Source organism: Eleutherodactylus coqui, chromosome 3 (assembly GCF_035609145.1).
Source record: "Eleutherodactylus coqui strain aEleCoq1 chromosome 3, aEleCoq1.hap1, whole genome shotgun sequence".
In the NCBI taxonomy this organism is placed as follows: domain Eukaryota; kingdom Metazoa; phylum Chordata; class Amphibia; order Anura; family Eleutherodactylidae; genus Eleutherodactylus; species Eleutherodactylus coqui.
Genome location: NC_089839.1, coordinates 120,809,406 through 120,837,214, shown reverse-complemented (window position 1 = coordinate 120,837,214; position 27,809 = coordinate 120,809,406). Strand labels below are relative to the sequence as shown.

Below are 27,809 nucleotides of genomic sequence, written 5' to 3'. Positions count from 1 at the left end.
GTTTCGGCCATATGGCCTTCCTCAAGCTGAGGAAGCGTGCGCGACAAACTTAAACGTCGGGCGTGCGACTCCGGACAATTTACAATCACTCTGCTCCCAACTAGCATGTGTAGCTGAGAGCAGAGCGATATTACTGAGGACCGCTGTATGCGGTTCCCGCTCACATGATCGCCGTTAACCAATAGATAATAGCGATCATTTAAAGTTAAAATTTTAAAAAAGTGTTTAAAAAAAACAAAACAAAGTTTTATCTCCCCTCATGGATAATATCCATGAGGGGGAGACGAAATTACGTACCTAAGGCCCCCGGATTTGGCCGTGGACCGTACCTCGGCTTCTGCGCACGCGCCGTAGCCAAATTGGAGGACACATGCGTAAAGGCCGCAGATCGCCAGAGTAATTTAAAATCTTCCTGCTCCTGGCTACCAAACAGATATAACGGTGATCACGTGTAAAAAAAAAAAAAAAAGTTAAAGTTTCACCTTCCATCACAGATCCGATCCCTGAGGAGAGGCGAAATTACTTACCTAGGGCCTCCGGCAATGTCCCAACGAGATCTTTACCGGCGGGACTTTCCCCCAACTTTAGCGTATGCGACCGTTGCCAAAATGGCGGATGTAAAGCGCAGAAACTGGGGAGGACCCAGGAAATTTTGAATCTCCTTGCTCCTGGCTACTAAAGGTAGCTGACAGCCTGGAGTAGCTACCAAGGGCCGCGCTGAGTGATTCCCGGTCACGTGATAGCCATTGTTAAACAGATAATAGCAATAACGTTAAAGTTAAAAACAGTTGACGTTTAATGCTGCTTTTGGTTTTGGCCCCGTTAGGCATACAAACATAAGATTAGGGACAAAATAGGTATGTCTCTGAACACAAGACCAAACAGAGGTATTCATTTTGGGGTGAAAGTCATTCATATGTGTGCTGTTTTTAAAATGCCGTAATTGCAAAAAATAAAAATAAAATTTTTTTGCTTAGATTCATTCGAAAACTGAGGTCAAGATACGCAGTACACCCCTAGATAAATTCGTTAAGTAGTCTTGCTTTAAAGTGGGGTAATTTCTGGGGGTTCTCTATTGTTTTGGCCGCTCAAAGGGCTCTACAAGTGAGCAATGGGGCCTAAATCACCTTCAAGCAAAATGTCTGTTCTGAAAGCCACCGGCTGCTCCTTTCGGTTGTGCATATGGACAGAATATTAGGGCCACAACGGGTATGTTTCTGAACACAGGACAAACACGGGTATCCATTTTGGGGTGCAAATCCTCATTTTCATGTGCACTATAGAAAAACACCCTATCTTTAACCCCTTAACGACCAGCCCATAGTGTTTTTACGTCCTCCCGAAGTGGGCTTTATTCTCTGAGGACGTAAAAACGTGTCCTGCAGAGAATAAAGCCCCTCAGGCTCTGGACGTGACAGCTCCATGGTGTCGGTGTCCGCAGGTAGCTGACAGCATGGAGCTGTCATCCCGGGCTGGTCGGACCCCCCTTCCCCCGGGCATTGCGATCGGCGCTATCCAATCGATAGCGCCGATCGCAAAAAAGTAAATAAAACTGCAATAAAAGTTAAAGATTCAGCTGCTCTGATGGATAAGATCCATCGGAGCAGCTGAAATTACTCACCGAGGTCCGCGGCACGGCTCCCCGCTGTCCCGATGCTTCGGGCCCCGTAGCCGTCCTTCTACGCATGCGCGCCAGGCGGCATTACGTCAGCCGCATGCGCAGAAGGCCCGGCGGCGTGGGAAATTTAAAATTTCCTGGCTCCCGGCTCCTGTAGGTAGCCGGGAGGCAGGAGATGTCAGCGGGGACCGCGATCGCCATTATACAATGGATAACGGCGATCGCAGAAAAGTGCAAAAAAAGTGTAAAAAAAAGAAAAAAAGTTTCACCTCCCCTCATGGATCGGATCCATGAGGGGAGGTGAAAATACTCACCTCAGGTCCGCCGATGTCGGGACCCCCCGCTGGCTTCTGCGATGTGCCGATGTGGCGCGCATGCGCAGAAGCCGGCGAGCCCAGCAAATTCAAAATCTCCCTGCACCCGGCTGTCACAGATAGCCGAGTGCAGGGAGATATGACTGGGGACCACTGTATGCGGTTTCCAGTCATATGATCACCGTTATCCATCAGATAACGGTGATCATATAAAGTTAAAAAGTAAAAAAAAAAAAAAAAAAAAAAAAAAGTTTAAAAAGTTAAAGTTTCATCTCCCCTTACGGATCGTATCCGTAAGGAAGGGGGATGAAATTACGTACCCAAGGTCCCACATTTGTTTCCTGGTGGGATGTTGATCCGTGGACCTTACCCCAGCTTCGGCGCATGCGCCCGTCAGCATGATGGCGGACGCATGCGCAAAAGTGAAAGATTGCCCAAGAAATTTAAAATCTCCCTGCTGCTGGCTACCAAAGGTAGCCAAGAGCCTGGAGATGTCACGGGGGGCAGGGGTATGCGGTTACTGGTCACGTGATCGCCTTATTCAATGCATAATGGCGATCACCTAAAAGTTCTTTAAAAAGTGGCAGTTTCATCTCCCCTCACCTATGCGATCGGTGGGGGGAGATGAAACATCTTCTCAGAGGCTTCCGCATTTGAATCCAGATGCGATTATCCTCCATGGATCCTGCCAGCTACTGGGTATGTGCCCGCCGGCAAAATGCCAGACACATTCGCAGGAGCCGGGGAGCCCAGAAAATTTTAAATCTCCTTGCTCCCAGCGACCAACGGTCGCTGAGTGCTTGGAGCAGTGACCGGTGGCCTTGTTGAGCGGTCCCCGGTCACGTGATAAAGTAGCGAACTAACATTAGGCCGGTCACACATGACCGGAGAGGAATTACGGGTTCTGCATGTGCTCGATCAACGGTAATCCACGGATCAATCGCATGCATTGGATTACACAATTCCGCCCAATTAGCGGGTCGGTATTACGTAATCCACTCGCAGAAACAGAACACGGCATGCTACATTTTACCGCGGATATCCGCGACCTAGAGCCCATTGTGCTCTATGACCGCGGATATACCCGCAGCCCATATACAAACACATTGTGTACGGGCTGCGGGTACCCGGGTCATCTCTAAGCTACGGCGCGGGAAATATAAACAAAAAACCGCCTGTGTGAGTAGGCTGTTATGCGCAGTACATTACGCGGCCGTACGCAGGGTCACAGCCAGGCTCACAGCTGGAATCCGCTGCGAGCCTCCGCAAGCAGATTCCGCCTACGGCTACGTGAGCCCAGCGTTATTCAGACCGCTACCTGTAATCCGTAATTTACAAGAAGCCCCGGGAACGCTCGCCTTCCTGCAGTTCCAGGAGCAGCCTGTTGAGCGCCTTCTCTGTGAGACCGCCGCACCGCAGCAAAATTACAAAGCCTCACAGAGCGCCACTTTTTACACCCCATACCCGCCGCTGAGGTTACGAAATACCCCCCAAAATACATGAGAAGAGGGGGGGGATACACGGTTTTCTTGCCCCATGTGCCCAACCCAACCAGCCTCCGTAATTACCCCTGTCTTCAGACATAAAACGCAGTTTATATTACCTTTATCTAATATTTAGGGAATGCCAAAAAAATGAGGATGGCGGGGGGGGGGGAGGGATTGTTTTTAGGAAGTCAATTTTTTTTCTGTATAAGTGGGCAATGGGGCCTGGAATTTATTCAGTTCTGCCCTGAAATCCAGCGGGCATTCCCTCCATTATGGGCCTAGCCATGTGTCCTGTAAGTAGATTAGGGCCACAATGGGTATGTTTCTGAACACGAGACAAATGGGGGTATCCATTTTGGGGTGAACGTCTTCATTCCTATGTGCACTGGACAAAAAAAAACAGTTTTTAAATTGACAAAATTGCCAAACAAATGAAAATCGTAATTTTTTCCTTTTGCTTTGCTTAGATTCATTCAAATACTTTGGGGTCAAAATATGCAGTACAGCCCTAGATGAATTTGTTAAGGGGTCTAGTTTTCAAAATGGGGTCATTTGTGGGGGTTCTCTATCGTTTTGGCCGCTCAATGGCTCTACAAGTGGGCAATGGGGACTGGAATTTACCCTGAAATCCAATGGGTGCTCCTTCCATTATAGGCCTAGCTATGTTTCCTTTAAGTAGATTAGGGCCACAATGGGTATGTTTCTGAACACGGGACAAACGGGGATATCCATTTTGGGGTGAATGTCTTCATTCCTTTGTACACTGTCCAAAAAAAACAGTTTTTAAATTGACACAATTGCCAAAAAAATGAAAATCATAATTTTTTCCTTCTGCTTGGCTTAGATTCATTCAAAAACTGTGAAGTCAAAAAAAGTCATCATACCCCTAGATAAATTCGTTAGGGGGTCTACTTTTCAAAATGGGGTCACTTGTGGGGGTTCTCCATCGTTTTGGTCACTCAATGGCTCTACAAGTGGGCAATGGGGACTAAATCTCCTTCAAGCAAAATTTCTGTTCCGAAAGCCACCGGTTGCTCCTTTCATTTTGGGCCCCATTGTGCATCCAGACGTAAGATTAGGGCCACAATGGGTATGTTTCTGAGCACGGAACAAACAGGGGTATCCATTCTGGGGTGCAAATCCTAATTTTCATGTGTACTATAGAAAAAAGTCCTGTCTTTAAAATGACATTTGCAAAAATATGAAATTTTAGTTTTTCTCTTCTAAATTGCATTGACTCCTGAAAAAAAACTGTGGGGTTAAAATACTCATGACACCCCTCAGTGAATACGTTAAAGGATGTAGTTTTTAAAATGGGGTCACTTGTGGGGGTATCATTTTGACTCCTATTAGCCTTTCCAATCTTGGATTGGTGTAGGAAAACAAAGTGTTCCTCAAAATGCTGAAAAGTAATGTTACATTTGTACGTCTCCTAAATGGTTAAAAAAAAACACGAAAGTTTTTCCAATGTGCGCCCAAAATAACATAAACGGATGGAAATATAGCAAAAATTTCTATATTATGCTTGCACATATTTGAGATATTGCAGTTGGAAATGTGAAAAGATGACGATTTTTTCAAAATGTTCCCAATTTTGGCACTTTTAATAAATAAACAAATTCTATCGGTCTTTTTTTTCCACCTACCGTATATACCGGCGTATAAGACGACTTTTGAACCCCGAAAAATCTGCTCTGCAGTCGGGGGTCGTCTTATGCGCCGGTAATACAAAAAAAAAAAAAGTGTAAAAAAAAAAAATTTATTACTCACCTCCCACGGCGTTCTGTCGCGCTCCGGCAGGATGTCGCTCGCTCCTCGTCCCCGGCGCAGCATAGCTTTCTGAATGCGGGGCTTGAAATCCCCGCTTCCAGAAAGCTAATACACACGCCGGCAGCCATGACATCATTGAATGGCTGTGATTGGCTAAAGCACACGTGGCTTCAGCCAATCACACTATTCAATGACATCATTGAATGGCTGTGATTGGCTGAAGGCGCACGTGTTAGCAATCACACCCATTCAATGATGTCATTGAATAGTGTGATTGGCTGAAGCCACGTGTGCTTTAGCCAATCACAGCCATTCAATGATGTCATGGCTGCCGGCGTGTGTATTAGCTTTCTGGAAGCGGGGATTTCAAGCCCCGCATTCAGAAAGCTATGCTGCGCCGGGGACGAGAAGCGAGCGACAGCCTGCCGGAGCGAGCGTCATCCTGCCGGAGCGCGACAGAACGCCGTGGGAGGTGAGTAATGAATTTTTTTTTTTTCTCCACTGTATACCGGCGTATAAAGTGACAGTTGGGGGGTCGTCTTATACGCCCCGTCGCCTTATACGCCGGTATATACGGTAAATGAAGTACAACATGTGGCGAAAAAACAATGTCAGAATCGCTTGGATATGCAAAACCTTTCTGGTGTTTTTCCATGCTAACGTGACAAGTGTCAGATTTGCAAAATTTGGCCTGGTCATTAAGGCGCAAACAGGCTTGGTCACTAAGGGGTTAAAATGATATATTTGCAAAAATATGAAGTTTCATTTTTTTCTCCTCTAAATTGCATTAATTCCTGAAAAGAAACTAAATGAAGCACAATATTTGGTGAAAAACCAATGTCAGAATCACTTGGATATGCAAAACCTTTATGGAGTTATTAAACCTTTATGGACATGTTAAAGTGACCTGTCAGATTTTAAAAATTTGGCTCCGTCACTAAGGCGCAAACAGGCTTCGCCACTAAGGGGTTAAATGCAGGCCATAATGAAAACCATTATTTCTACTTACACTTAATATAAAAAAAAAACAAAAAAAAACAGTCTATATCCCTAGATATTCCAGGAATAATGTTATAACAGCACCATTTACTGTTTCTATTGTGTCCTCCTCAGTATTTGTTCCCAGGTGGGCCCACATGATCAATCTTGCTTCTCACTCTGCTCCACTGGGTATGTGGAGGGATCCCTGGGGTGTTGGCCTGGTTGCTTCTGAAGCTGCAGCATCTTCTCGACTTGCCAGAAGAGATGCTGAGCAGCTGCGTCTCCAACGTTGTCGAACTTGCTCAGCTTCTCTTCTGACAGCAGAGAAAATGCTGCAGCTGACACTCACGCCAACACGAATCAGGCCACACACACCAAGAGGAGCAGGGAGAGAGAGAAGCAAAACGGAACGGCCGATATCTTCTTTGTAAGTCTGAATTAAAAAAAAAAATAGGTTATTACAGCTACATTCAACTATGGAACATATTCTGTAGGATAATCTCTTTAACCCATCTGTGGGCATCTTACTGATGACATTTGTTAGCCTTTTCCAATCCAATTTGTATCCCGATTTTCCTGAGGGCTTACTCTTTTTCTGCCGTTATACAACGGCGCTATATGTTGGCTAAAGCCAGTACTGCATGAGGTGACGGGTTTGGTAGGCTCCGACTGCAGAGAGGCTGGCAATATACAGTAAGAGAACCCCGATGGACGTCTTCCAACATTGGAGCTGTACAGCCTTAAATCATAATGTCTTAAAAGGTCACAGTGGATTGGAAAGGGTTAAACCACAACCGCATTAGACAGCTGCACGTTAAATCTTTCAGTAGACATGAATGTAAGACTACAAAACAAAAGTTACTTCTTGGCCGCTTTTACCTGCTCTTTGTTGGGAATGAAACATTGATGAGAAATCCAAGCAAAATGAGCTAGTTTTAGCTTATGTTCCCAGGAAATTTTTGAGTTTTTGAGCTTCATCTGGATACCGGAGTAAATTCCAGTCATTGTTCCAGCCTCCTATGAGAGGAAAAAAAAGAAAAAGTTAACAAAATAGATCTGAAAAGGGGATATCCAGGACTTCAGGCATTTTTTTCTAATCGTTAGATTAGTTGAGTAACGAAGATCCACTACTTAGAATCTCCCCAGATCAGCCAATTTGCAGTCATTGCTGTCAGTACGGACAACAGAGGAAGCAGATAGCGTCATCCATGCTGTGGTGGCGCTGCATCGTAGTGCAGCAACAGCTCCTACTAAATTCAATAAGAGCTGCAAGCCTGCACTAAAAACCAAGGTCGCTGCAGCACAAATGGCGCAATCTAATCCTGCCCTATCCTGAACATAGGTCATCAATAGAAAAAAAAAACTGAAGTCCCAGACAACATTAGAACTCACATCTTAGGCTGGGTTCACACAGGGCGGATTTTCGTCGGAAATCTCGCGGTTTGGCCGCAGCAAAAACCGCGAGATTTCCGCCGGGAGAACCGCCGCGGTTTAAGCCGCGGCGGCTTTGAAGCGGTCCGGCCGCATGCTTTTCCGTTGCGGCCGGCTCTCCCATAGAGGAGAGCGCGGCCGTAACATAAATAAACAAAAAACCGACTGTAAACAGACATGCTGCTTCTTTTGAAACCGCGGCTGCGGCGGCCGCAGCCGCGGTTTCAACCGGATTTACCGCAGCGGATTAGCCGTCCCGTGTGGACGAGGTTTCGGGGAAACCTCGTCCACATGGCTGGCTAATCCCAAGATTAGCGGCCGCGGGCGGTTTTGCCGCCGGCGGATCTGCTGCGGCAGAACCGCGGCAAATACGCCCTATGTGAACCCAGCCTTAAAATATGCCTCTACATTTGACATTTATTTTAAAAGTAACCAGTTAGGAGGTTTCTGTTGCCAGGAGCTGCAGTAAAATACACTGTTTTTCTGACAGTATTCTGGCTAAACTCAGTTTGTCATACTGCTCTGCGAATGAGTCGTCCGATGCATTTATGAGACTGAGCGCTTGTGTCATGCTTCTCTCCTTTCCGTACCACCGCAGTGAGGAGGGTCTTGAATAAAGCAGCGGCTAAGCATGTGCACTGGGACTTAGTCGGCCGGCCCACCTACTCAAACATGGCGCTGGTGTGAGCGGTTCTGGCAGCACGAAAAAGTACAGTGAATAGCGACGAAATTGGCACAATGGTACGGGGACATGCGCCCTGCATAGCAAATAAATGTTAAACTATCGCAAGCGTATTATTCTGCACTTAAGGGCTGGTACTAACAGCATCCTTCTCCATCTGACCCCCAACAAGTTAGTCAATAAGCAAAAAGTGGCCGTTATGTAATCACAGCGCTATGGGACCATCCAGCTTTGGCCTTAGCAGAGACTGATGAAGGAAGCGGCATGAGACAGCTGGTAACAGGCTGCCATATGCAATTCCATGTCAGCAGAGAGGCAGGAGTTGTGGGAAAACCAGGAGCTCTGAATGACTTCAGGACCTGGCAAAATTTGGAAATCTGGCAAGTTTCACTTTAACAGAGAATAACTAACAGTCCCTTCACAGAAGCACAAGCATATTTGTGGAATTAAAGCTGAGTATTTGCGTGCACAACTGCATTTTTTACTGTACTTTTTGCATGGAAAAGTCATGGGCAATTCTGCACACAAAAAAAATAAATAAATAAAGATGCACCGATGTTCCCAGCCATTGAAATGGCCAGGAAAATAGAGCATGCTATGTTTGTTTTGTGCGACGTAATTGCACACACAAAATACACATCTCTGAACATGTCCAAACTTCTAATGGAATTTCCTAAGAGGAGACCAGCTCTGCAATGCCGGAACTGAAGGAGAAAGATAATCGTTTTTTTTCTGACGGATTATGTAATCTGTAAGAAAAACCATTAGAGCCCATCTAGATGCCACATTCACACGGGACGTTTGTGTTGTTTTTCACGCAGGATTTCTTTTTTATTCAAACGCAGTGGTGGATCATAAAGGAAAACTGCTGGCCGTTAGACTTCTTGTATTAAAAACAAAAAAAAGAAAAAAGTATGAGCCTTCAGTATAGTGTGAATAGGTTCACACAGAGGGGATGTGCCATGAGGACCCCCCCCCCCACACACACACACACACACACACACACACACACATGGAAATCCATAGCACTTACAGTAGTAGCAAAGCAGATAAGATTTTCAAAATCTTATTCATACGCTGTGGAAATAATCTGCACAAAACCTGTGCGGAAATTGACATGCGAAGCGGAATTTAATTCTGCAGAATGTAAATAGTATTGCCGTTTACGCTTGCGGAATTCCCCTCTTCTCAACGACGAGCTGATTTCTGCACCAAATGTTGTGGGTTTTGAAGCAGACTTTTCACTGTGGACATCCTGCAGTAAATCTGCCCTGTGTGAACCCAGCCTTAGATATTTCCTATTCTCTAAGGCTAGTTTCACATAATTGTGATATGGGGCCATGAATGTGACACGGTGCGATGCGGGGAAACAAATAAGAAAAAAAAAAAAAAAATCATTCATGTGTATGACGGAACTGATTGACGCCAGAGACTATGATGAGGCTCATTGTCTTTTGGTCATCCTGTCCGGGGTTTTCTGGATCAGGGGTCTCCAACTCCAGTCCTCAGAGACCACCAACAGGTCATGTTTACAGGATATCCTATGGTAAGAACACCTGTGGCGATGTCTGAGGCACTGACAATAATTACATCACCTGTGTAACACTTAGGAAATCCTGAAAACATGACCTGCTGGCGGTCCCTGAGGACTGGAGTTAGGGAACACTGTTCTGGATGATAAATTCCTGCATGCAGGATTTTTTTCATCCTTCATCTGCACTGAAGGCTCCGAATGCAACTTCTGGCGCAGGAATGCTAAACATCTAGCGGATCCCCATAGCCAAAGTTACCTTGACTGAAACTTACCTCACGTTTTAGGCTGGGTTCACACAGGGCGGATTTGCCGCGGTTTTGCCGCACGGAATTTCGACACGGCAAATCCGCCCGCGGCCGCTAATCTCGGGATTAGCCAGCCATGTGGACGAGATTTCTCAGAAATCTTGTCCACACGGGACGGCCAATCCGCTGCGGTATGTCCGGCTGAAACCGCGGCTGCCGCGGTTTCAGAATATGCAGCATGTCCATTCTTTTTTTCATTCCGCTGCGGCCGCGCTCTCCTCTATGGGAGCACCGACCACAGCCAAAGAGCGAGCGGCCGGGCCGCTTCAAAGCCGCCGTGGCTTAAACCGCGGCGTTTCTCCCGGCGGAAATCTTGCGGTTTTTGCTGCGGCCAAACAGCGAGATTTCCGACGGGAATCCGCCCTGTGTGAACCCAGCCTTAAAGCTCCAAGCAGAAATGACATTAACATATTTAACACATGCATGAGATCAACATTTGTAGGGCTATGCCGCAGGTAAACCCTAAGTAGTCATCATACACGGCAGCTCCAGAGGGGAGGGGTATACTAGGCAGAGGGCTACCCCCTCAACCCCCTAAAACACTGAAAGTATATAGGCATTTATAGAAACCCGTTCTGTTTAAAAAGACAGACATGAATATAAATTCAAAAACAAATCTAATGACATAAGAACAATAAATTACAAATTAAAAAAGTTAATAGCCATATCATTATCCCATTTTCAATATTTCTCTAAAATCATATAATAATTATCCTGTGTAAAAAAAGTGCTAAAAATTAATACAGGTAGGGAGATGTAAAAAAAAAAAAAACACCTATTTTACATTCTCTCCGAAACTTCATTAAGTCCACCAGGCAATTAAGCCTGAATATCCAGAACATTTCCCTGCTCTCCACAGTGTTAATTTTCAAGCCTATAGCATCTTTGTTATAAAAAAAACAAACAGAAAGTGTTTAGAAACTCAATGTTTTAAGTAGCCCTTTGCAATGTTGAATCTATGCTGGTTCATCCTAGTTTTTAAACTCTTTGTACTTCGACCTATGTATCTAAGGTTGCAGGTGGATTTGATTAAATATATAGGCCACATGTTTACGGGCAGGAAGGATTCCGCCCACGAGAGCCGACACTGCCCGCAGTCCAGGACATTTTTTTACCTCTCCGGATCTTCTTTCTTCTGCACTGCGGATGCATGCAGGAGTGCCAGCCGCATGTGCAGTACACTTTTTTTTTTTTTTTTTTTTTTATCTCCTGCTTTTCCAGGGATCCACAGCATTCCGGCAGGGTCCGTGACGGCTGTGCCGCGGATCAGATAGCTTCCATTTACTTTAATAGAAGCCGTCAGTGCGGGATCCGCACAGAAATGGAGCATGCTGCGATTTGTTTCCCGGACCAGAAGGTCCGCAAATCAAATATGCATGCTTTAATTAATTTGCAGACGTCCATGCATCCCTAGGGGTGGCTTGATTTGCAGGTGTCCTGCGCAGATTCCACAAATCAAATAGTCAGTGTAACTAGCGACCTTAACGAATTTAAAGAACAAGAAAAAAAAAAAAAACTGTATAAATTGTATGACCACGAATGCAAGAAGTCTGATCAGCAAAGTGGGTGAGCTTGAAGCGAGAATGGCCGATGAAAACTATGATATAGTCGGAATAATGGAAACATGGCTTGATGAAAAGAGTGATTGGGCGGTGAATTTACAGGGTTACAACCTCTTCAGAAGAGACTGTGGAAACCAGAAAGGGGGAGGGTTATTTCTGTACGTTAAATTGTACATAATCTCTGTGGGTAGAATTACAGGGAGAAAAAAAAAATGCTGATGGGGGTTTTCTATAGACCACCAAAAGCAACAGAAGAAACTGAAACCTTACTACTAAGTCAGATAGAAGAGGTGTCAAACCGCAACGAAGTAATTATCATGGGGGACTTTAATTATTCAGATATAATATGGGAAAACAAAACCTGCCCAACTTGTGCAGGAACCAACGAGAGGGAGGGCCATTCTGGACTTAGTACTAACTAACAAACCGGACCGAATAAAGGGGGTACAGGTTGAGGGGCACTTGGAGAAATAGTGACCACAATATAATTAACTTCTAGCTGTCATTCAATAAGAAGCCTTTTCAGGGAGCGACAAATAAACTAAACTTTAGTAAAGCAAAATTTGATCAGCTCAGAACTACTATCGGTAACATTAATTGGGACAACATGCTCAAAAATAACAGTACAGAGGACAAATGGGAAAAGTTTAAAAGGATCCTAATCACCTCATGTGAGCAGTTCATTCCCTTTAAAAATAAAGAACTTCAAGTAAAAGGAAACCAATGTGGCTCGAAAAGACAGTAAGAGCAATAAACGAAAAAAAGAAAGTGTTCGAACTATTAAAGCAAGAAAGCAGCGAAGAAGCGCTAAAATCGTACAGGGAAAAAAGCTAAATATGCAAAGATAAGATCAAAATTGCTAAGGAGGAGGCAGAAAGACTGATCGCCAAAGAGAGTAAAAACAACCTGAAACTATTTTTCAACTATATTAACAGCAAAAAATTTGCACTGAGAGCACTGGCCCTTTAACAAATAATGCAGGAAAAATCATTAAAGATGATGGAGGGAAGGCAAATCTATTAAATTGTTTATTTTCAAGCGTATTCACAAACGAAAAGGAAATGCCACACGAGATGCAGGGGAATAAAATGAACCCCGCACAAAATATCTCATACCTAACGCAGGAAGAGGTGCGGAACCAGTTAAAGAAGATTAAAATTGATAAATCACCAGGCCCAGGTGGAATACACCCAAGGGTACTAAAGGAACTAAGCGATGTGCTAGCTAGGCCGCTATATCTAATATTTGTGGATACTATCAAGACCGGGGTTGTACCATTGGATTTGCGCATTGCCATCGTGGTTCCAATTTACAAAAATGGGTCCAAAAGTGAGCCTGGTAACTACAGGGCAGTAAGTCTCACTTTAGTAACTGGAAAAATATTTGAGGGGTTTCTGAAAGACACCATCGAAGAATACCTCAAGGAGAACAACGGTATAACTCCTTACCAGCATGGGTTCACGAAGGGTCGATCATGTCAGACCAATCTGATCAGCTTCTACGATGAAGTAGGCTCTAGGTTGGACCTGGGAGAGTCTATTGATCTCGTATATCTGGACTTCTCTAAAGCATTTGACACCATGCCGCATAATAGGCTGATATATAAAATGAGACAGCTCGGATTGGGTGAAAACATGTGTATCTGGGTAAAGAACTGGCTCAGAGATAGAAAGCAGAGGGTGTTAATAAATGGTTCGTATTTAGATTGGGCCACCGTCGCTAGCGGGGTGCCACAGGGCTCAGTATTAAGCCCCATTCTGTTCAATATATTTATCAACGACCTGAGAGGAGCTGCACAGTAAAATATAAATATTTGCAGATGACAAAATTATACGATATAATCAATGCAACGGAGGACAATGTACGGCTACAAACGGACCTGGATAAGCTGGGGGCTTGGGCAGAAAAATGGTAAAAGTGGTTCAATGTTGAAAAATGTAAGTATATGCACATAGGCAGGCGAAACAGATGTCACCAATATACATTAAATGGGGTAATGCTAGGAAACAGTGATATGGAAAAAGACCTGGGGGTACTAGTGGACTGTAGACTAAACTGGAGTAACCAATGCCAGTCAGCTGCTGCAAAAGCTAATAGAGTCTTGGGGTGCATTAAAAGAGGTATAGGGGCGAGGGACGAGAACATTATTCTACCACTATATAAGGCACATGGAATACTGCGTACAGTTCTGGTCACCAGTGCTCAGGAAAGATGTTACAGTGCTTGAGAGGGTCCAAAGAAGGGCAACTAAACTAATACATGGAATGAAGGGACTGGAATACCCAGAGAGGCTATCCAAATTGGGATTATTTACCCTGGAAAAGAGACGGCTAAGGGGTGATCAAATAACTATGTATAAATACATTAGGGGACAATACAAGGCTCTCTCCCATGATCTGTTTATACCCAGGACTGCGACAGTAACAGGAGGGCATCCGCTACGTCTAGAAGAAAGCAGGTTTCATCGCTAACACAGAAAAGGGTTCTTTACTGTAAGAGCAGTGAGACTGTGGAACTCTGCGCCTGAGGATGTGGTGATGGCAAAATCCATAGAGGCGTTTAAAAGGAGACTTGATGTCTTTCTAGAGCGGAAGGATATTACAGGATATAAATCTTAGGTTAATTGTTAATCCGGGTGTACTGGCAGGAAGGAACTATTAGAGGTTGATCCAGGGATTAGTCTGATTTCCATTACGGAGTCGGGAAGGAATTTTTCCCCCAAAAGGGCTAATTGGCGCCTGCCTCTTGGGGTTTTTTGCCTTCCTCTGGATCAACACCACAGGAGGATAGACAGGCTGGACTAGATGGACATTGTCTTCATTCGGCCTTACATACTATGTTACTATGAAATATAGCTTTTTCAGTTACCAGCATTCCACAGTAGAAATGTTACAAGTTTTTGTAGATATGTACTTGTGTGTTAGTTTCACATAAGAATGAAAACTTGCTTATGTGAGTTAATAGTTTTTACACAAGACCTTATGTGAAGCATTGGCATAAAGCCATGTATACTCCTTTCTTTTCTTAATAAAAACTCTTTCTGTAGTAATAAACTTAGAATTCTTTGAGATACAACAACCTGCAGACGGATCTCCGCGGTCAGCCTATCTGACAGATAAACTGACCGCAGAGAATCGCGGCAATTCGCAGCATGCTGCAATTTGCCGGACGCAAGCAGAGAATCGCTATGATTCTCCGCTTGTGGACAGGGGGGGGCTGCGCTTTCCATAGCAACACTATGGAAAGCAAGCATTGCGTTCCCTGCGGCTGGATTATCGCTGCGGAGAACGCAATCCAAAAACGCCCGTCGGCAGGCAGCCTAACAGATACCTATATCCTTTCTGTATTTTAGGCTATACTGTGCTATATATTATTGACTATATGTACTCAATGTATATTAATTATGAACGAATTGTGATTTGTGGACACCAGCCCACTCCTGTCCTGTAGCCACCCAGGAACACATGACAGGGTTATCTGGGGGTGTGTGCCCTGGATCTGCCGTGTAGACATACCGGCAAATTGTCAACCGGGACACCCAACACGAGTGCGTCACGGGACGAAGTTGCCATGCAGGATGCAAGAGTAGGTGTTCACTTTGAGATGCAGCGCTGGCTCCGTGACGTTAATGTACAGATTTTCCTCTGCCCAGCGATGACGCTGTGCTAAGCGTGTGTTCCCAGAGACGCTGGACCGCAGCATTCACGCCCTGGACGCTGTGACGTCACTGAGAGGAGAAAAGTTTGAGAATGTCTTGGGATATTTAAAGACAGTTTGTACAGGATGGGGCAGCTTAATAAAGAGGCATTGCACCTGCCTCTCGCATACAACATCCTCTTTGCAATTATGCTTTTATTTTGTTGCTTTTTTGTGTGTTTTAAATAAATTGTTATTTCATCCAAACAAGGTCTGGACCTCCCTTGGACGTTGTTTGGGAGAAGACAGGGCACATAATTTTTGGTTTTTTATGGGGGGGGGGGGGGGGGGGGTCTCGACGTAGGGAACCTCCTACACAAGTAACTTGCATTGAAAATTCTTGAAGCATTCTTTCATTGCTCCCCCAAGAAGCACAGGGACCTCTTTTTATGCATTTTTCACAAGGTAGGTAAGAAATGTGTAAAATATTGATTCGGTTCCATTCATAGTTAAATCCATCACCAGAACAACATTTTTCGTACACGCGCAGTGTATGTGTGCGGGATTTGTATGAAGTGGGTACCAACTGTCGGCTCAGATGCCAGCACTTTAGATGCCACAATCAGCACTGACTGCAGCATTTAAATGGCTCGCTAGAGGGAGGAGTCACCCCTCCCACAATGCAATCATAGGGTGCTGTTCAGCTGTCATGGCAGACTGGGAAATTGTGAAGACTCCCAGGGCCACCATGAATTACTTCCCATTAAACCCTGTAGCATGGCTTAAAGGGAACCTGTCACCTCCCTATAAACAAAGTTACGTTGCAGTTAGTGAAGGTGATGGGTAGCCAGGGGGAATGAATTTTTTTTATACTTATCCGCTCAAGTTCTCACACCACACACAAAAAAAAAAAAAAATCGGACTCTTTTCCGATTGCTGTATGCGTGCTCTCCTATACAAGTCTATAGGAGAGCATGTGCATGAAAATGGAGGTTTATGAGACAAATCAGCTGAATGCAGCTTGTAAAATGTCAGCAGCGAGACCCGCAGATGTGATTTGATTTGCGTATTTCATGCACGGGGGGAAAAAAAGCAGCATGCTCCATTTTAGGCCCAATGCCCAGGGGCAAAATAGAATTAATAAATGGGCATGATCTGCGCCCATAGGGAATCATTGGACACCCGCAGGTAATTAAATACCTGTGGATGTCATTTTTCCCTGGCGTGCGGATCGCGGGAAACTACCAGATGCCTGCTGCATTTCGTTCGGTTTTCCCACACAGATGGCTCCCGTGGCTTCCATTGAAGCCTATGGAAGCCATCCGGTCCTGCTGCACACCCGCAGCTGTTATTGTGCTGTGCCGTGAGGAAGTAGGAGTTTAAAAAAAAAATAAAAAATCCGCCAGACCATAGAAAGAAGATTTGGCAGCGACGGAGAGGAGACCCGCAGCGTCCCAACAGGCAAAGGCAAGTATAATCTATTTTCTTGGCCTCATGTCTGCGGGCCATGAGGGACCCGCTGCAGGATTCTGCACGGGGAATCCGTGTGGACCCGAATTTCCCAGTTACCTTACTGTGGACCATGCGCAGATGAGCTCTATTCATCTCATTGCTCATGATCTCCAGCAAACAATAAAAAAAAATCTAATTAATGGTGACCCGCAGCAGAAATCCACACGAATCGTCTTTTTCTAGTGGACATGAGGCCTTAGTCTTCCTCGTTTCTTTTTTTTGTTTGTTTAAATTTCCTACGCTGCTGCTTCATGTAAATGCCACACATATGCAATGTAATGGCATATGAATAGCGTTTATTAGGCACCATAGGAAGCAATAGGGCTCTTTCAAGCTTAATACATGTCAAAATAGAACATGATGCATTTCTTCTGCACACCTATGACACGCAATGTATATTCCCAAATGCAAATAGATCAGTGAAAAACAGTGTACTTTCACTGACTCCATTCATCATACGCTGCAACATTCCACTCATGCGAGTCCAGCCTTATGATGATCCTCTCACTACAAATGAAGTCAAACAAACGATATATACAACAGCAGACAACATATAACACTCGCAGGCAGGAGCGGTCTAGATAGGAACCGTTAGAAGAGAACAGTTCCCGCTGGTCGCAGCCCTGTAGTGGGAGAGTCACCTATCCGCACTACTTACCTGCTGACAGCAGCCGAGCCGGGACTATCACAGAACTCTGCAGCCCACGTGCGAAGACCACACACCGGAAGGAAGCAGTACGCTATCCTGGCTACCGGAAGTGACCCTCCGTGAGGCCTGTTGCCATGGTATCAGCTAGCGTGTAGTTGCTGGAAAGAGGTGTGACGTCAGAAGGTCAGGTGGCATTCCTCGGCGCTCTCCGCTTCAAGAGACGCGTAGCAGATGGGTTGGGACTAGGAGGCGGGGTTGAGGAGCTCCTCCCACACTGATCTATCCTGTGCAATGCACTTACAACGGATTTAGCAGAGGCTCCTTTTTTTTTTAAGCTCATTTTTTAAAATCTTCATATTTTTAAAGTAGGAAAGCTGCCTTCCGTGGAGTTTAACCCCTTAGTGACCAAGCCTGTTTGCGCCTTAATGACCAGGCCAAATTTTGCAAATCTGACATGTGTCACTTTAACATGGAAAAACACCAGAAAGGTTTTGCATATCCAAGCGATTCTGACATTGTTTTTTCGCCACATGTTGTATTTCATTTAGGCGGAAAAATTAGACCGATAGAATTTGTGTTTATTTATTAAAAGCGCCAAAATTGGGAAAATTTTGAAAAAATCGTCATTGTTTCATATTTCCAACTGCAATATCCTAAATATGTGCAAACATAATATAGAAATTTTTGCTAAGATTTATATTTCCACCCGTTTACTTTATTTTGGGCGCACATTGGAAAAACTTTCGGGTTTTTTTTTTTAACCATTTAGGAGACGTACAAATTTAACATTACTTTTTAGCATTTTGAGGAACACTTTGTTTTCCTGCACCAAGCCAAGATTGGAAAGGCTCATGAGTGTCAGAATAATAGATGCTCCCACAAATGACCCCATTTTAAAAACTACACCCCTTAATATAGCCACTGAGGGGTGTCATGAGTATTTTGACCCCACAGTTTTTTTTCAGGAATTAATTCAATTTAGAGGAGAAAAAGTAAAATTTCATATTTTTGCAAATCTATCATTTTAAAGACATATTTTTTTCCTATAGTTTACATGAAAATGAGGATTTACACCCCAAAATGGATACCCCTGTTTCTCCCGTGTTCAGAAATATACACATTGTGGCCCTAATGTTATATCTGAGTCCACAACGGGGCTCAAAATGAAAGGAGTAGTCAGTGTCTTTCAAAACAGAAATTTTGCTTGAAGTCCTTTTAGACCCCAGAGCACACATGTAGAGTTCTTGAGCGCCCAAAACCATAGAAAACCCCCACAAATGACCCCATTTTGAAAACTAGACCCCTTAAGGAATTTATCTAGGGGTGTACTGCATATTTTGACCCCACAGTTTTTGAATGAATTGAAGCCAAGCAGAAGGAAAAATTGTGATTTTCGTTTTTTTGGCAATTCTGTCATTTTAAAAACAGCTTTTTTTGTACAGCACACATATGAATGAAGACTTGCACCCAAAAATGGATATCCCTGTTTGTCCCGTGTTCAGAGACATACCCAATGTGGCCCTAATCTTATGTCTGGATGCACAACAGGGCCCAAAATGAAAGGAGTAGTCAGTGGCTTTCAGAACATAGATTTTGCTTGAAGTCCTTTTAGGCCCCATTGCCCACTTGTAGAGTTCTTGAGCGCCCAAAACCATATAGAACCCCCACAAATGACCCCATTTTGAAAACTAGACTCCTTAAAGAATTTATCTACGGGTATACTGTGTATTTTGACCCCACCGTTTTTGAATAAATTCAAGCAAAGCAAAAGGAAAAAATTGGGATTTTGTTTTTTTTGGCAATTCTGTCATTTTAAAAACAGCTTTTTTTATACAGCACACATATGAAGGAAGACATGCACCCCAAAATGGATACCCCTATTTGTGCTGTTTTCAGAAATATACCCATTGTGGCCCTAATCTTATGTCCGCATGCACAACGGGGCGCAAAATGAAAGGAGTAGTCGGTGGCTTTCAGAACATAGATTTTGCTTGAAGCCCTTTTAGGCCCCATTGCCCACTTGTAGAGTTCTTGAGCACCCAAAACCATAGAGAACCCCCACAAATTACCCCATTTTGAAAACTAGACCCCTTAACGAATTTATCTAGGGGTGTACTGTGTATTTTAACCCTACAATTTTTGAATAGATCTAAGCGAAGCAGTAAGAAAAAATTACGATTTTCATTTTTTGGGCTATTGCATCAATTTAAAAACAGGTTTTTTTGTACAGCACACATATAAATAAAGACTTTCACCCCAAAATGGATACCCCTGTTTGTCCCGTGTTCAGAAACATACCCATTGTGGCCCTAATAGACTTACAGGACACATGGCTAGGCCTACAATGAAAGGAATACCCGTTGGATTTCAGGGTACAACTGAATAAATTCCAGGCCCAATTGCCCACTTATAGAGCCATTGAGCGGCCAAAACTATAAAGAACCCCCTCAAATGACCCCATTTTGAAAACTAGACCCCTTAACAAATTCATGTAGGGGTGTACTGCGTATTTTGACCCCACAGTATTTGAATGAATCTAAGCAAAGCAGAAGGAAAAAGTTACGATTTTCAATTTTTTTTGGCAATTTTTTAAATTTAAAAACAGGTTTTTTGTACAGTGTACATAGGAATGAAGACATTCACCCCCAAATGGATACCCCCGTTTATCCCGAGTGCAGAAACATACCCATTGTGGCCCTAATTTACTTACAGGACCCATGGCAAGGACTATAAAGGAGGGAACACCCGTTGGATGACAGTGATCATGTCCCCAGTGACATCCCTCTGCTCTTGGCTACACATGGCATGCAGGAGCAGAGGGATTTTGAATTTCCCGGGGCTCGAGCCCCTCATGCGCAGAGGGGGACTTCGGGTCCCGGAACACCGGGGACATCGGCGGACCCGAGGTGAGTATTTTCACCTCCCCTCATGGATCCGATCCATGAGGGGAGGTGAAACTAGCACTTTTTAAAAACCTTTTTAACTTTTTCGCGATCGCCGCTATCCATTGGATAGCGGCGATCGCGGGCCCGGGGACCGCTCACCGCGGTCCCCGGTAACACCTCCTGGCTCCCGGCTACCTTCAGGAGCCGGGAGCCAGGAGATTTTGAATTTGCCGGGGGCTCCCGGGCTTCTGCTCGTGACGTCATCGTCTGGCGCGCATGCGCAGAAGAGCGGCGGCGGGTCCGGGAGGACCAGATCTCCGGGGGACACCGCCGACAAGCCAGGTGAGAATTTTCGATCCGATCCATCAGGGCAGCTGAAACTTTAACTTTTTGGGCACTTTTATTTACTTTTTTGCGATTGGCGCTATCCATTGGATAGCGCCGATCGCAATGCCGGGGGGGGGGGGTTCCCCGCAGCCCGGGATGACAGCTCCATGCTGTCGGCTACCTGCGGGCACCGACAGCATGGAGCTGTCACGTCCAGAGCCCACGGGGCTTTATTCTCTGTAGGACGCATGTTTTTACGTCCTCAGAGAATAAAGCCCACTTTGGCAGGATGTAAAACCACAATGGGCTGGTCGTTAAGGGGTTAATAAATGTTTAGAACAAAAGAGTGAAGTATTGAAAGTTTAACCTCTTAAGGATGTGGGCTTTTTTTTCCTCCCCACTTTTAACCCCTTAAGGACCAAGCCGGTTTTTTTTTTTCCATTTTCATTTTTTCCTCCCCCCTTTTAAAAAAATCATAACTCCTTTATTCATCCATTGACGTCGCCGTATGAAGGCTTGTTTTTGCGGGACGAGTTGTATTTTTAAATGGTGCTATTTACTGTACCATACAATGTACTGAAAAACTTTCAAAAAATTCAAGTGGCGTAAAATGGAAAAAAAAACATCCCACCATCTTTCAGTGTGTCTTGTTTCTGTAGCGCACAAACTGCAACAAAAATGACTCGATAGCTTTATTCTATGGGTCAGTGTGATTACAACGATACCAAACTAAGGGCTTATTCAGACGACCGTATATCGGCCGCGTATTCACGCCGGCTGATATACGGCGAACCTCTCTGCAGGGGGAGGAGGCTGGAAGAGCCGGGAGCAAAGCTCTGAGCTCCCACCCCCCTCTCTGCCAACTCTCCACCCCCTCTCAGCCCCTCTGCACTATTTGCAATATGGGGAGGCGGGAGAGGGGCGGAGCTAATTCACATAACTTAGCCCCGCCCCCTCTCATTGCAAATAGTGCAGAGGGGGCGGAGAGGAGGCAAAAAGCTGGGTGGGACCTCAGAGCACTGCTTCCAACTCTTCTAGCCTCCTCCCCCTGCAGAGAGAGACGCCGTATATCGGCCGGCGTGAATACCCACCCGGCCAATATACGGTCGTCTGAATAAGCCCTTATATCGTTTTTTTTACTGTACTACTCTTTTTTTTTCAATTATTTTCTGCCACCATCTTCTGCACGCAATAGCTTTTTTATTTTTCTGTCGACGTAGTTGTGTGGGGGCTCGTTTTTTGCGGGATGTCCTGTAGTTTACGACATTTTGATTGCTTTTTATTGCGATTTTGGGAGACAGGGTAACTGAAAAAGTGCATTTCTGGCGTTCTTTATTTTCTTTCGGACGATGTTCACCATGTGGGAAAAATAATGTACTACTTTGATAGATCGGACTTTTATGGACGCAGCAATAGCAAATATGTATTTTTATTTTATGATTTAAATAAACGTTTGTAACTTTTTTTTTACAATAAATAAAACTTTATTGCTTTGATTTACCCTTTTTTGTTAACTCCCCCGAGGGGACAACAACATGCGATGCTTTGATCGCTCCTGCAGTATAATGTAATGCTATACGTCATACTGCTTATTGACAGGCAGTCTATCAGGCCACCCCACGGGGATGGCTTGATAGGCAGTCTGCTAAGGCAGAAGACCCTCAGCTGCCATGACACCTGCATGGCTCCCCGAATCTCACCGCGGGGGGCTGTGCGGGACCCCTGAACATCAAGGGATTTAAATGCCACTGTCAGAATTGACAGCGGCATTTGAAATGGTTAATAGCCACGATTGGCCGCACGGCCGATTGCAGCTATTGCCCACAGGTGTCAGCTGTAATAAACAGTTGACGCCCACACTGTATGAAGAGAGGTCGCCGAGCAGCCTCTATTCATACATACCCTGATGCTCGAGGACGTACCCTTACGTCCTTGGTCGTGAAGGGGTTAAAAATACAAAACTCTTTTATTTAACCATCGACGTAGCTGCAATGCATTTTTAAGATTAGAAAGTCCTATTGACTTTCACATAAATAAAACGCCGCAAAATTGCATGAAAAAAACGTGCGAAAAAAACGCCAGTGTGAAGGCGCCCTTTTAGGCTTGTTGTTTGTTGCAGAAAGAGTTGCATTTTTAATGTATAAAATGTACTGGAAAACATTTTAAAAATATTCCCACAAATTTGGTATCGTTGTTTCCGTAAAGACCCGTACAATAAATCAAACACGCTTTTTATCCTGCACGGCAAAAAGCATTAAAAGAAACAGTAAAAACTGTGGCAAAATGCTAATTTTTAGCATTTTGCCTCCCAAAAAATGCAATAAGGCCTCATGTCCACGGGCAAAAGAAGAATTAAAATCCGCAGCCGATTTTAACTCTTCTCCTGCCCGCGGATCTGCATCCCATAGGGATGCATTGACCACCCGCGGGTAGATAAATACCCGCGGATGGTCAATAAAAGTGATTTTTTTTAAATGGAGCATGAAAAAATCTGGACCATGCTCCATTTTCGTGCGGGTTTCCCGCGGGGACGGCTCCCGCAGGCTTCTATTGAAGCCTATGGAAGCCGTCCGGTCCATGGGAGACCAATATCGGAATTTACTCACCTGCTCCGGATCTTCATTTTGCCGCGGCTTCATCTTCTCTCCGTCGCGGCCGGATCTACTTTCTTCGGGCCGGCGCATGCGCGGGGCATGCAACCGACGTGCCCTGCGCATCCGCCGGGCCGAAGAAAGAAGATCCGGCCGCAACGGAGAGAAGATGAAGCCGCGGCGAAGGGAAGATCCGGAGTGGGCGAGAGGTGAGTTAATTCTTATTTTTATGCCTCATATCCGCGGGGCAGTAGGGACCCGCTACGGATTCTCCATGGAGAATCTATAGCGGGCCTGATTTTCCCCGTGGACATGAGGCCTAAAAGTAATTTTAAAAAAACGTATGCACCCCAAAATGGTACCAAAAACTACAGCTCGTCTCACAAAAAATAAGCCCTCATAGAGCACCGTCCATGGAAAAATAAAAAAGTTATAGCACTTTGAATGCAGTGATTTTAGAAAAAAATTATAATTTCCAAAAAGAAGGGTTTTTATTGTGGAAAAGTGGAAAAACCTAACAAAAATATAAGAATTTTGGTATTTTTGTAACCGTACCGGCCCAGAAAAAAAAATGTAGTGTATCATTTATGCTGCATAAGGCAACGCTTTAAAAAAAATCTATGGCAGAATTGATGCGTTTTCTCTCTCTACAATCATAAAAAAGAATAATAAAAGTTTTACAATACAGTCTATGTACCCAAAAATGGTACCAATAAAAACTACAGTTTGCAATCGCCACACAAAAAACAAGCCCTTATATGGCCGCGTTGACAGAAAAATAAAAAAGTTATGGCTTTTGAAAAATGGAGATGAAAAAATACCAAAATTCGTTTGGCCCTCAACGCCAAAATAGGCCATGTCCTTAAGGGGTTAAAATCCATAAAAAGTTTTAAATACCGTATACACTTGAGTATAAGTCGAGATTTTCAGCCCCAAAAAATTGGCTGAAAATCTCCCCTCAACTTATACTCAAGTCAGTCAGTCCTGCCATTGAAATCATCAGCATCAACAGCAGAATCCGAAATAGAAAGAGAGCTCAGATGATGATTAGGCTATATTTATAACGTTATATATTACATTATTACAGCTATGAACAATACAGAAATTAATTATTACCTGGTATAAAAGGTTTATTAAGTTAATTTTGACAATATTTGTTTTTTCACTAAAAGATTATATAGGCTAATAACAAATTTATTCTTTTGACCACGTTTATATAGGAACTCTGGCCATATCGCCGATTATTGTAACAAACTAATCGGATTCTTATTCGGCATCCCCAAATTAGTAAAACTACCAATTTTGACCATTAAATTCGTAAATTTCACTTTTGTCCAACTTTTAAGGTATGCTGGCCCAATGTGGAGCGTAGCGATTTTCGGTCGGCTGTGTCATGGCTGCAGCGCAACCGAAAATCACATCAACGGGTGCACAAATCTACCGTTTGTACTCCCGTTCAGACAGCCCGGGACCAAAGCATATACGCCAAGCCCGAATTGCTGTCGGGCGGGGGAGACAGTTCACCTCTGCTAACCTGCCTTTCTCTTTCCGCTGGCTCTGTACTAAGCTCCCGCCTCTTGTCTGCTGCCAGCAATCGGAGGGAGCAGGAGGGAAGGGGGTGGAAGTTTAGCAGACACGCTGCTAAACTCCTTCCCACCTCTCTTTTACGGTAGCTACCATAGGCTCCTATAGGAGTCTATGGAAGCCGCCGCCGTATTCTGGCCAGAAGATAGTTCCTATGTGGCTGGCCGGGGGAATACGCCCATTTGAGCTGATGCATTGTAAACCAATACATCAGATGGGCAGTGCACATCAGCCGGGCGTGAAAGCGCGGCCGATACACACTCATGTGAATAAAGTCTTAAAATGTAAAATATCTCTGGAAAAAATATAATTTTTTTCTGCCGTTATCTTCCAACAGCTATAACTTTTTTATTTTTCCATAAGCATATACTGGAGCTTATTGTTTGCATGATGTCCTGTTGTTTCTATTGGTACCATTTTGGACTTTTCGATCGCTTTTTAAAATTATTTCTTACAACGTTCACCATGAGGGTAAATAATGCCTTACTACCCTAGAATAGCCAAGCCACTGAGACAGAGGGATCCAAACATATCTAACTAGTTTCTTACCTGCAACTTTGTCCATGCGGAATTTGTTTTTGTTTATCTAATCTGTGTTTTGCTGTATAGCTCTGAGAGACGCGTGACGGTCAGCATCTAAAGTTTTGTGGACCTGATATTGCTCCAATGTATCTCTAGCTCTGAGGGACACATGACGGTCAGCATCTAGGGTTTGGCGGACCTGACATTGCTCCAATGTATCTCTAGCACTGAGAGATGCGTGATGCTCATAATCTATAGTCCGAAGAGCCTGAAACTGCTCGGGGTCTCTACTGTTCTAAGAGAAGCTTGTCTTTCAGCTTGTTGATGCCTTCTTGCCTCAGTGTGGTCATCAGATTCTTGAGTTCTAGTAATTTTCGCTGCTCAAGCTCTGCTAGAGCTATGCGCTAGATCTGACTTGCGTGGCATATTAAAAGAAGACCAAAAGGTGGATAGGAAATACGATTATCAAAAGAAAACGATTTCTCACTCAGCTGAGGTAAAATAAAAGCTGCGCTGTGATTGGTTGGTATTTCTTATACAGCTGAGGTAAAATAAAAGTTACGCTGTAATTGGTTGGTATGTCTTATACTGCGGAGGAAAAATTAAAGCTGCACTGTGATTGTTTGCTATGGGCACACGACCAGTTCGGATTCCGCATGCTGGATCCAGCAGCGGAATCTGACCCTGTGCCCAGCCAACGATCCCACACTTACCTGTCCGGATTCCTCATATTCTGTACTGCGAATGTGCCGGCCATCGCGTATGGAGCGGGATCAACCCCCGATCTTTCTCCATGACATAAATGTATATCGTGGAGCATAAAGAGGTTCTGTCATTAGAACAACTGCGCGCCCTGCTTAAAATAAAGAATGAAGGTAAACTCTGCTCTCCAGGGGCCCCGAGACACAGCTGACGGTCGCAACCAGTATCAGAAGTGATTTCAGGGTAGACACCTGGGTAGAAGCACATGACTGCTGCTGCCCGTCAGAGGCTGCAACGTCACGTCCCCAAACTCCTTGCATTATGATGTCTAGGTTTGAGGGCTGATGCCAGGAGCACCAGCTGTGATGCCGCGGCCTCTGATTGGCCACAACGTCACGTGCTTCCACCCAGCTGTCTACCCGAAAGTTACCTCCAACACTCGCAGTAGCTGTCAGCTGCTTCCTGGGGCCCCAGATGAGGCGAGTATATCCTCCTATGTTATTTTAGGCAGGGCCAATTTGGGGACTGGGTCATGTTATAATGATAAAACCCCTTTAAACATGCCTTGTAACATGCTGCTCCATTCTAGGCTGCTGTATACTGAGCTAAATTCATTTTTGACTCCACAGGGAGAATGTTTTCCAACCATTCTATACTAGTCTGCTGTGCACAGAGTTGATAGCAGGAGCTTCTGGTTTTGAGCTGACGTATTAAAATCATAATGTTCTTAACTAGAGATGAGCGAGCATACACGCTAAGGCAAACTACTCGAGTGAGTAGTGCCTTATGCGAGTACCTGCCCGCTCGTCTCTAAAGATTCAGGTGCCGGCGGGGGAGAGTGGTGAGTTGCGGGAGTGAGCAGGGTGGAGCCGGGGGAGGGGAGAGTGAGAGAGAGATCTCCCCCTCCCCCCCCCGTTCCTCCCCCGCCCCCCGAATCTTTAGAGACGAGCGGGCAGGTACTTGCATAAGTCACTACGGCACTACTCGCTCGAGTAGTTTGCCTTGCGAGTACGCTCACTCATCTCTATTTTTAACCCCTAAACAACACTGAATGTAAAGTTACAGATGCTGATCCTGCTACATACAGTGTAGGTGCCAGCTGTTACTTACAGTTGATAGCCACCGGCAACAGCCACAATCAGCGTAAACGCTGATCGCGGCTCTTAACCCATTGAATGCCGCTGTCAGTTCTGATAGCGGCATTTACAACCCCCGATCCGAGTTAGGGGGTCCCAAACGCCCCTCCATCCCTGCAATGCGATCACAAGGTGCCACTGATCGCGGCTCTTAACCCATTGAATGCCGCTGTCAGTTCTGATAGCGGCATTTTAAACCCCAGATCCGAGTTAGAGGGTCCCAAACGCCCCTCCATCCCTGCAATGCGATCACAAGGTGCGTTCAGTTGTCATGGCAGCCTGGGGCCCCCAGCGCTATCATGGTGGATTGCCTATCAAGCCATGCCTGTCAGATCACTGTGTAATGCAATACTGTGGTATTACATTATACTACATGAGCGATCAACAATCACAAATGTAAGTAACCTATGGAGGTAAAAAATAAATGTAAAAATGAGTAACAAAAATGTTTTATTAATTAATAGAAAAAATAAAAGAAGCAAATATTTTTAAAAAAACCTCCCATATTTCTATTATTAAAGTAATGCATTAGTTGTCTCAGAAAAAAATTACGCAAGAATTGCACTTTTTTTGGTCACCCC

The 27,809-nt window shown here is 44.6% G+C and overlaps 1 protein-coding gene across 1 annotated transcript in view; it reads right to left on the bottom strand.

Annotated features, from left to right (window-relative positions):
• URB2 (URB2 ribosome biogenesis homolog) overlaps positions 1 to 17,597 on the bottom strand; it is a 62,725-nt gene extending 45,128 nt beyond the window's left edge. The window contains exons 1-2 of the mRNA XM_066594874.1: positions 17,491 to 17,597; positions 7,050 to 7,187 (exon numbers count right to left, since the gene is read on the bottom strand). Coding sequence (XP_066450971.1) covers positions 7,050 to 7,175 — 126 coding nt within the window. The 5' untranslated portion in view covers positions 7,176 to 7,187; positions 17,491 to 17,597. The remainder of the gene's footprint in view (positions 1 to 7,049; positions 7,188 to 17,490) is intronic.
• Between the last annotated feature and the right edge of the window lie 10,212 nt (positions 17,598 to 27,809).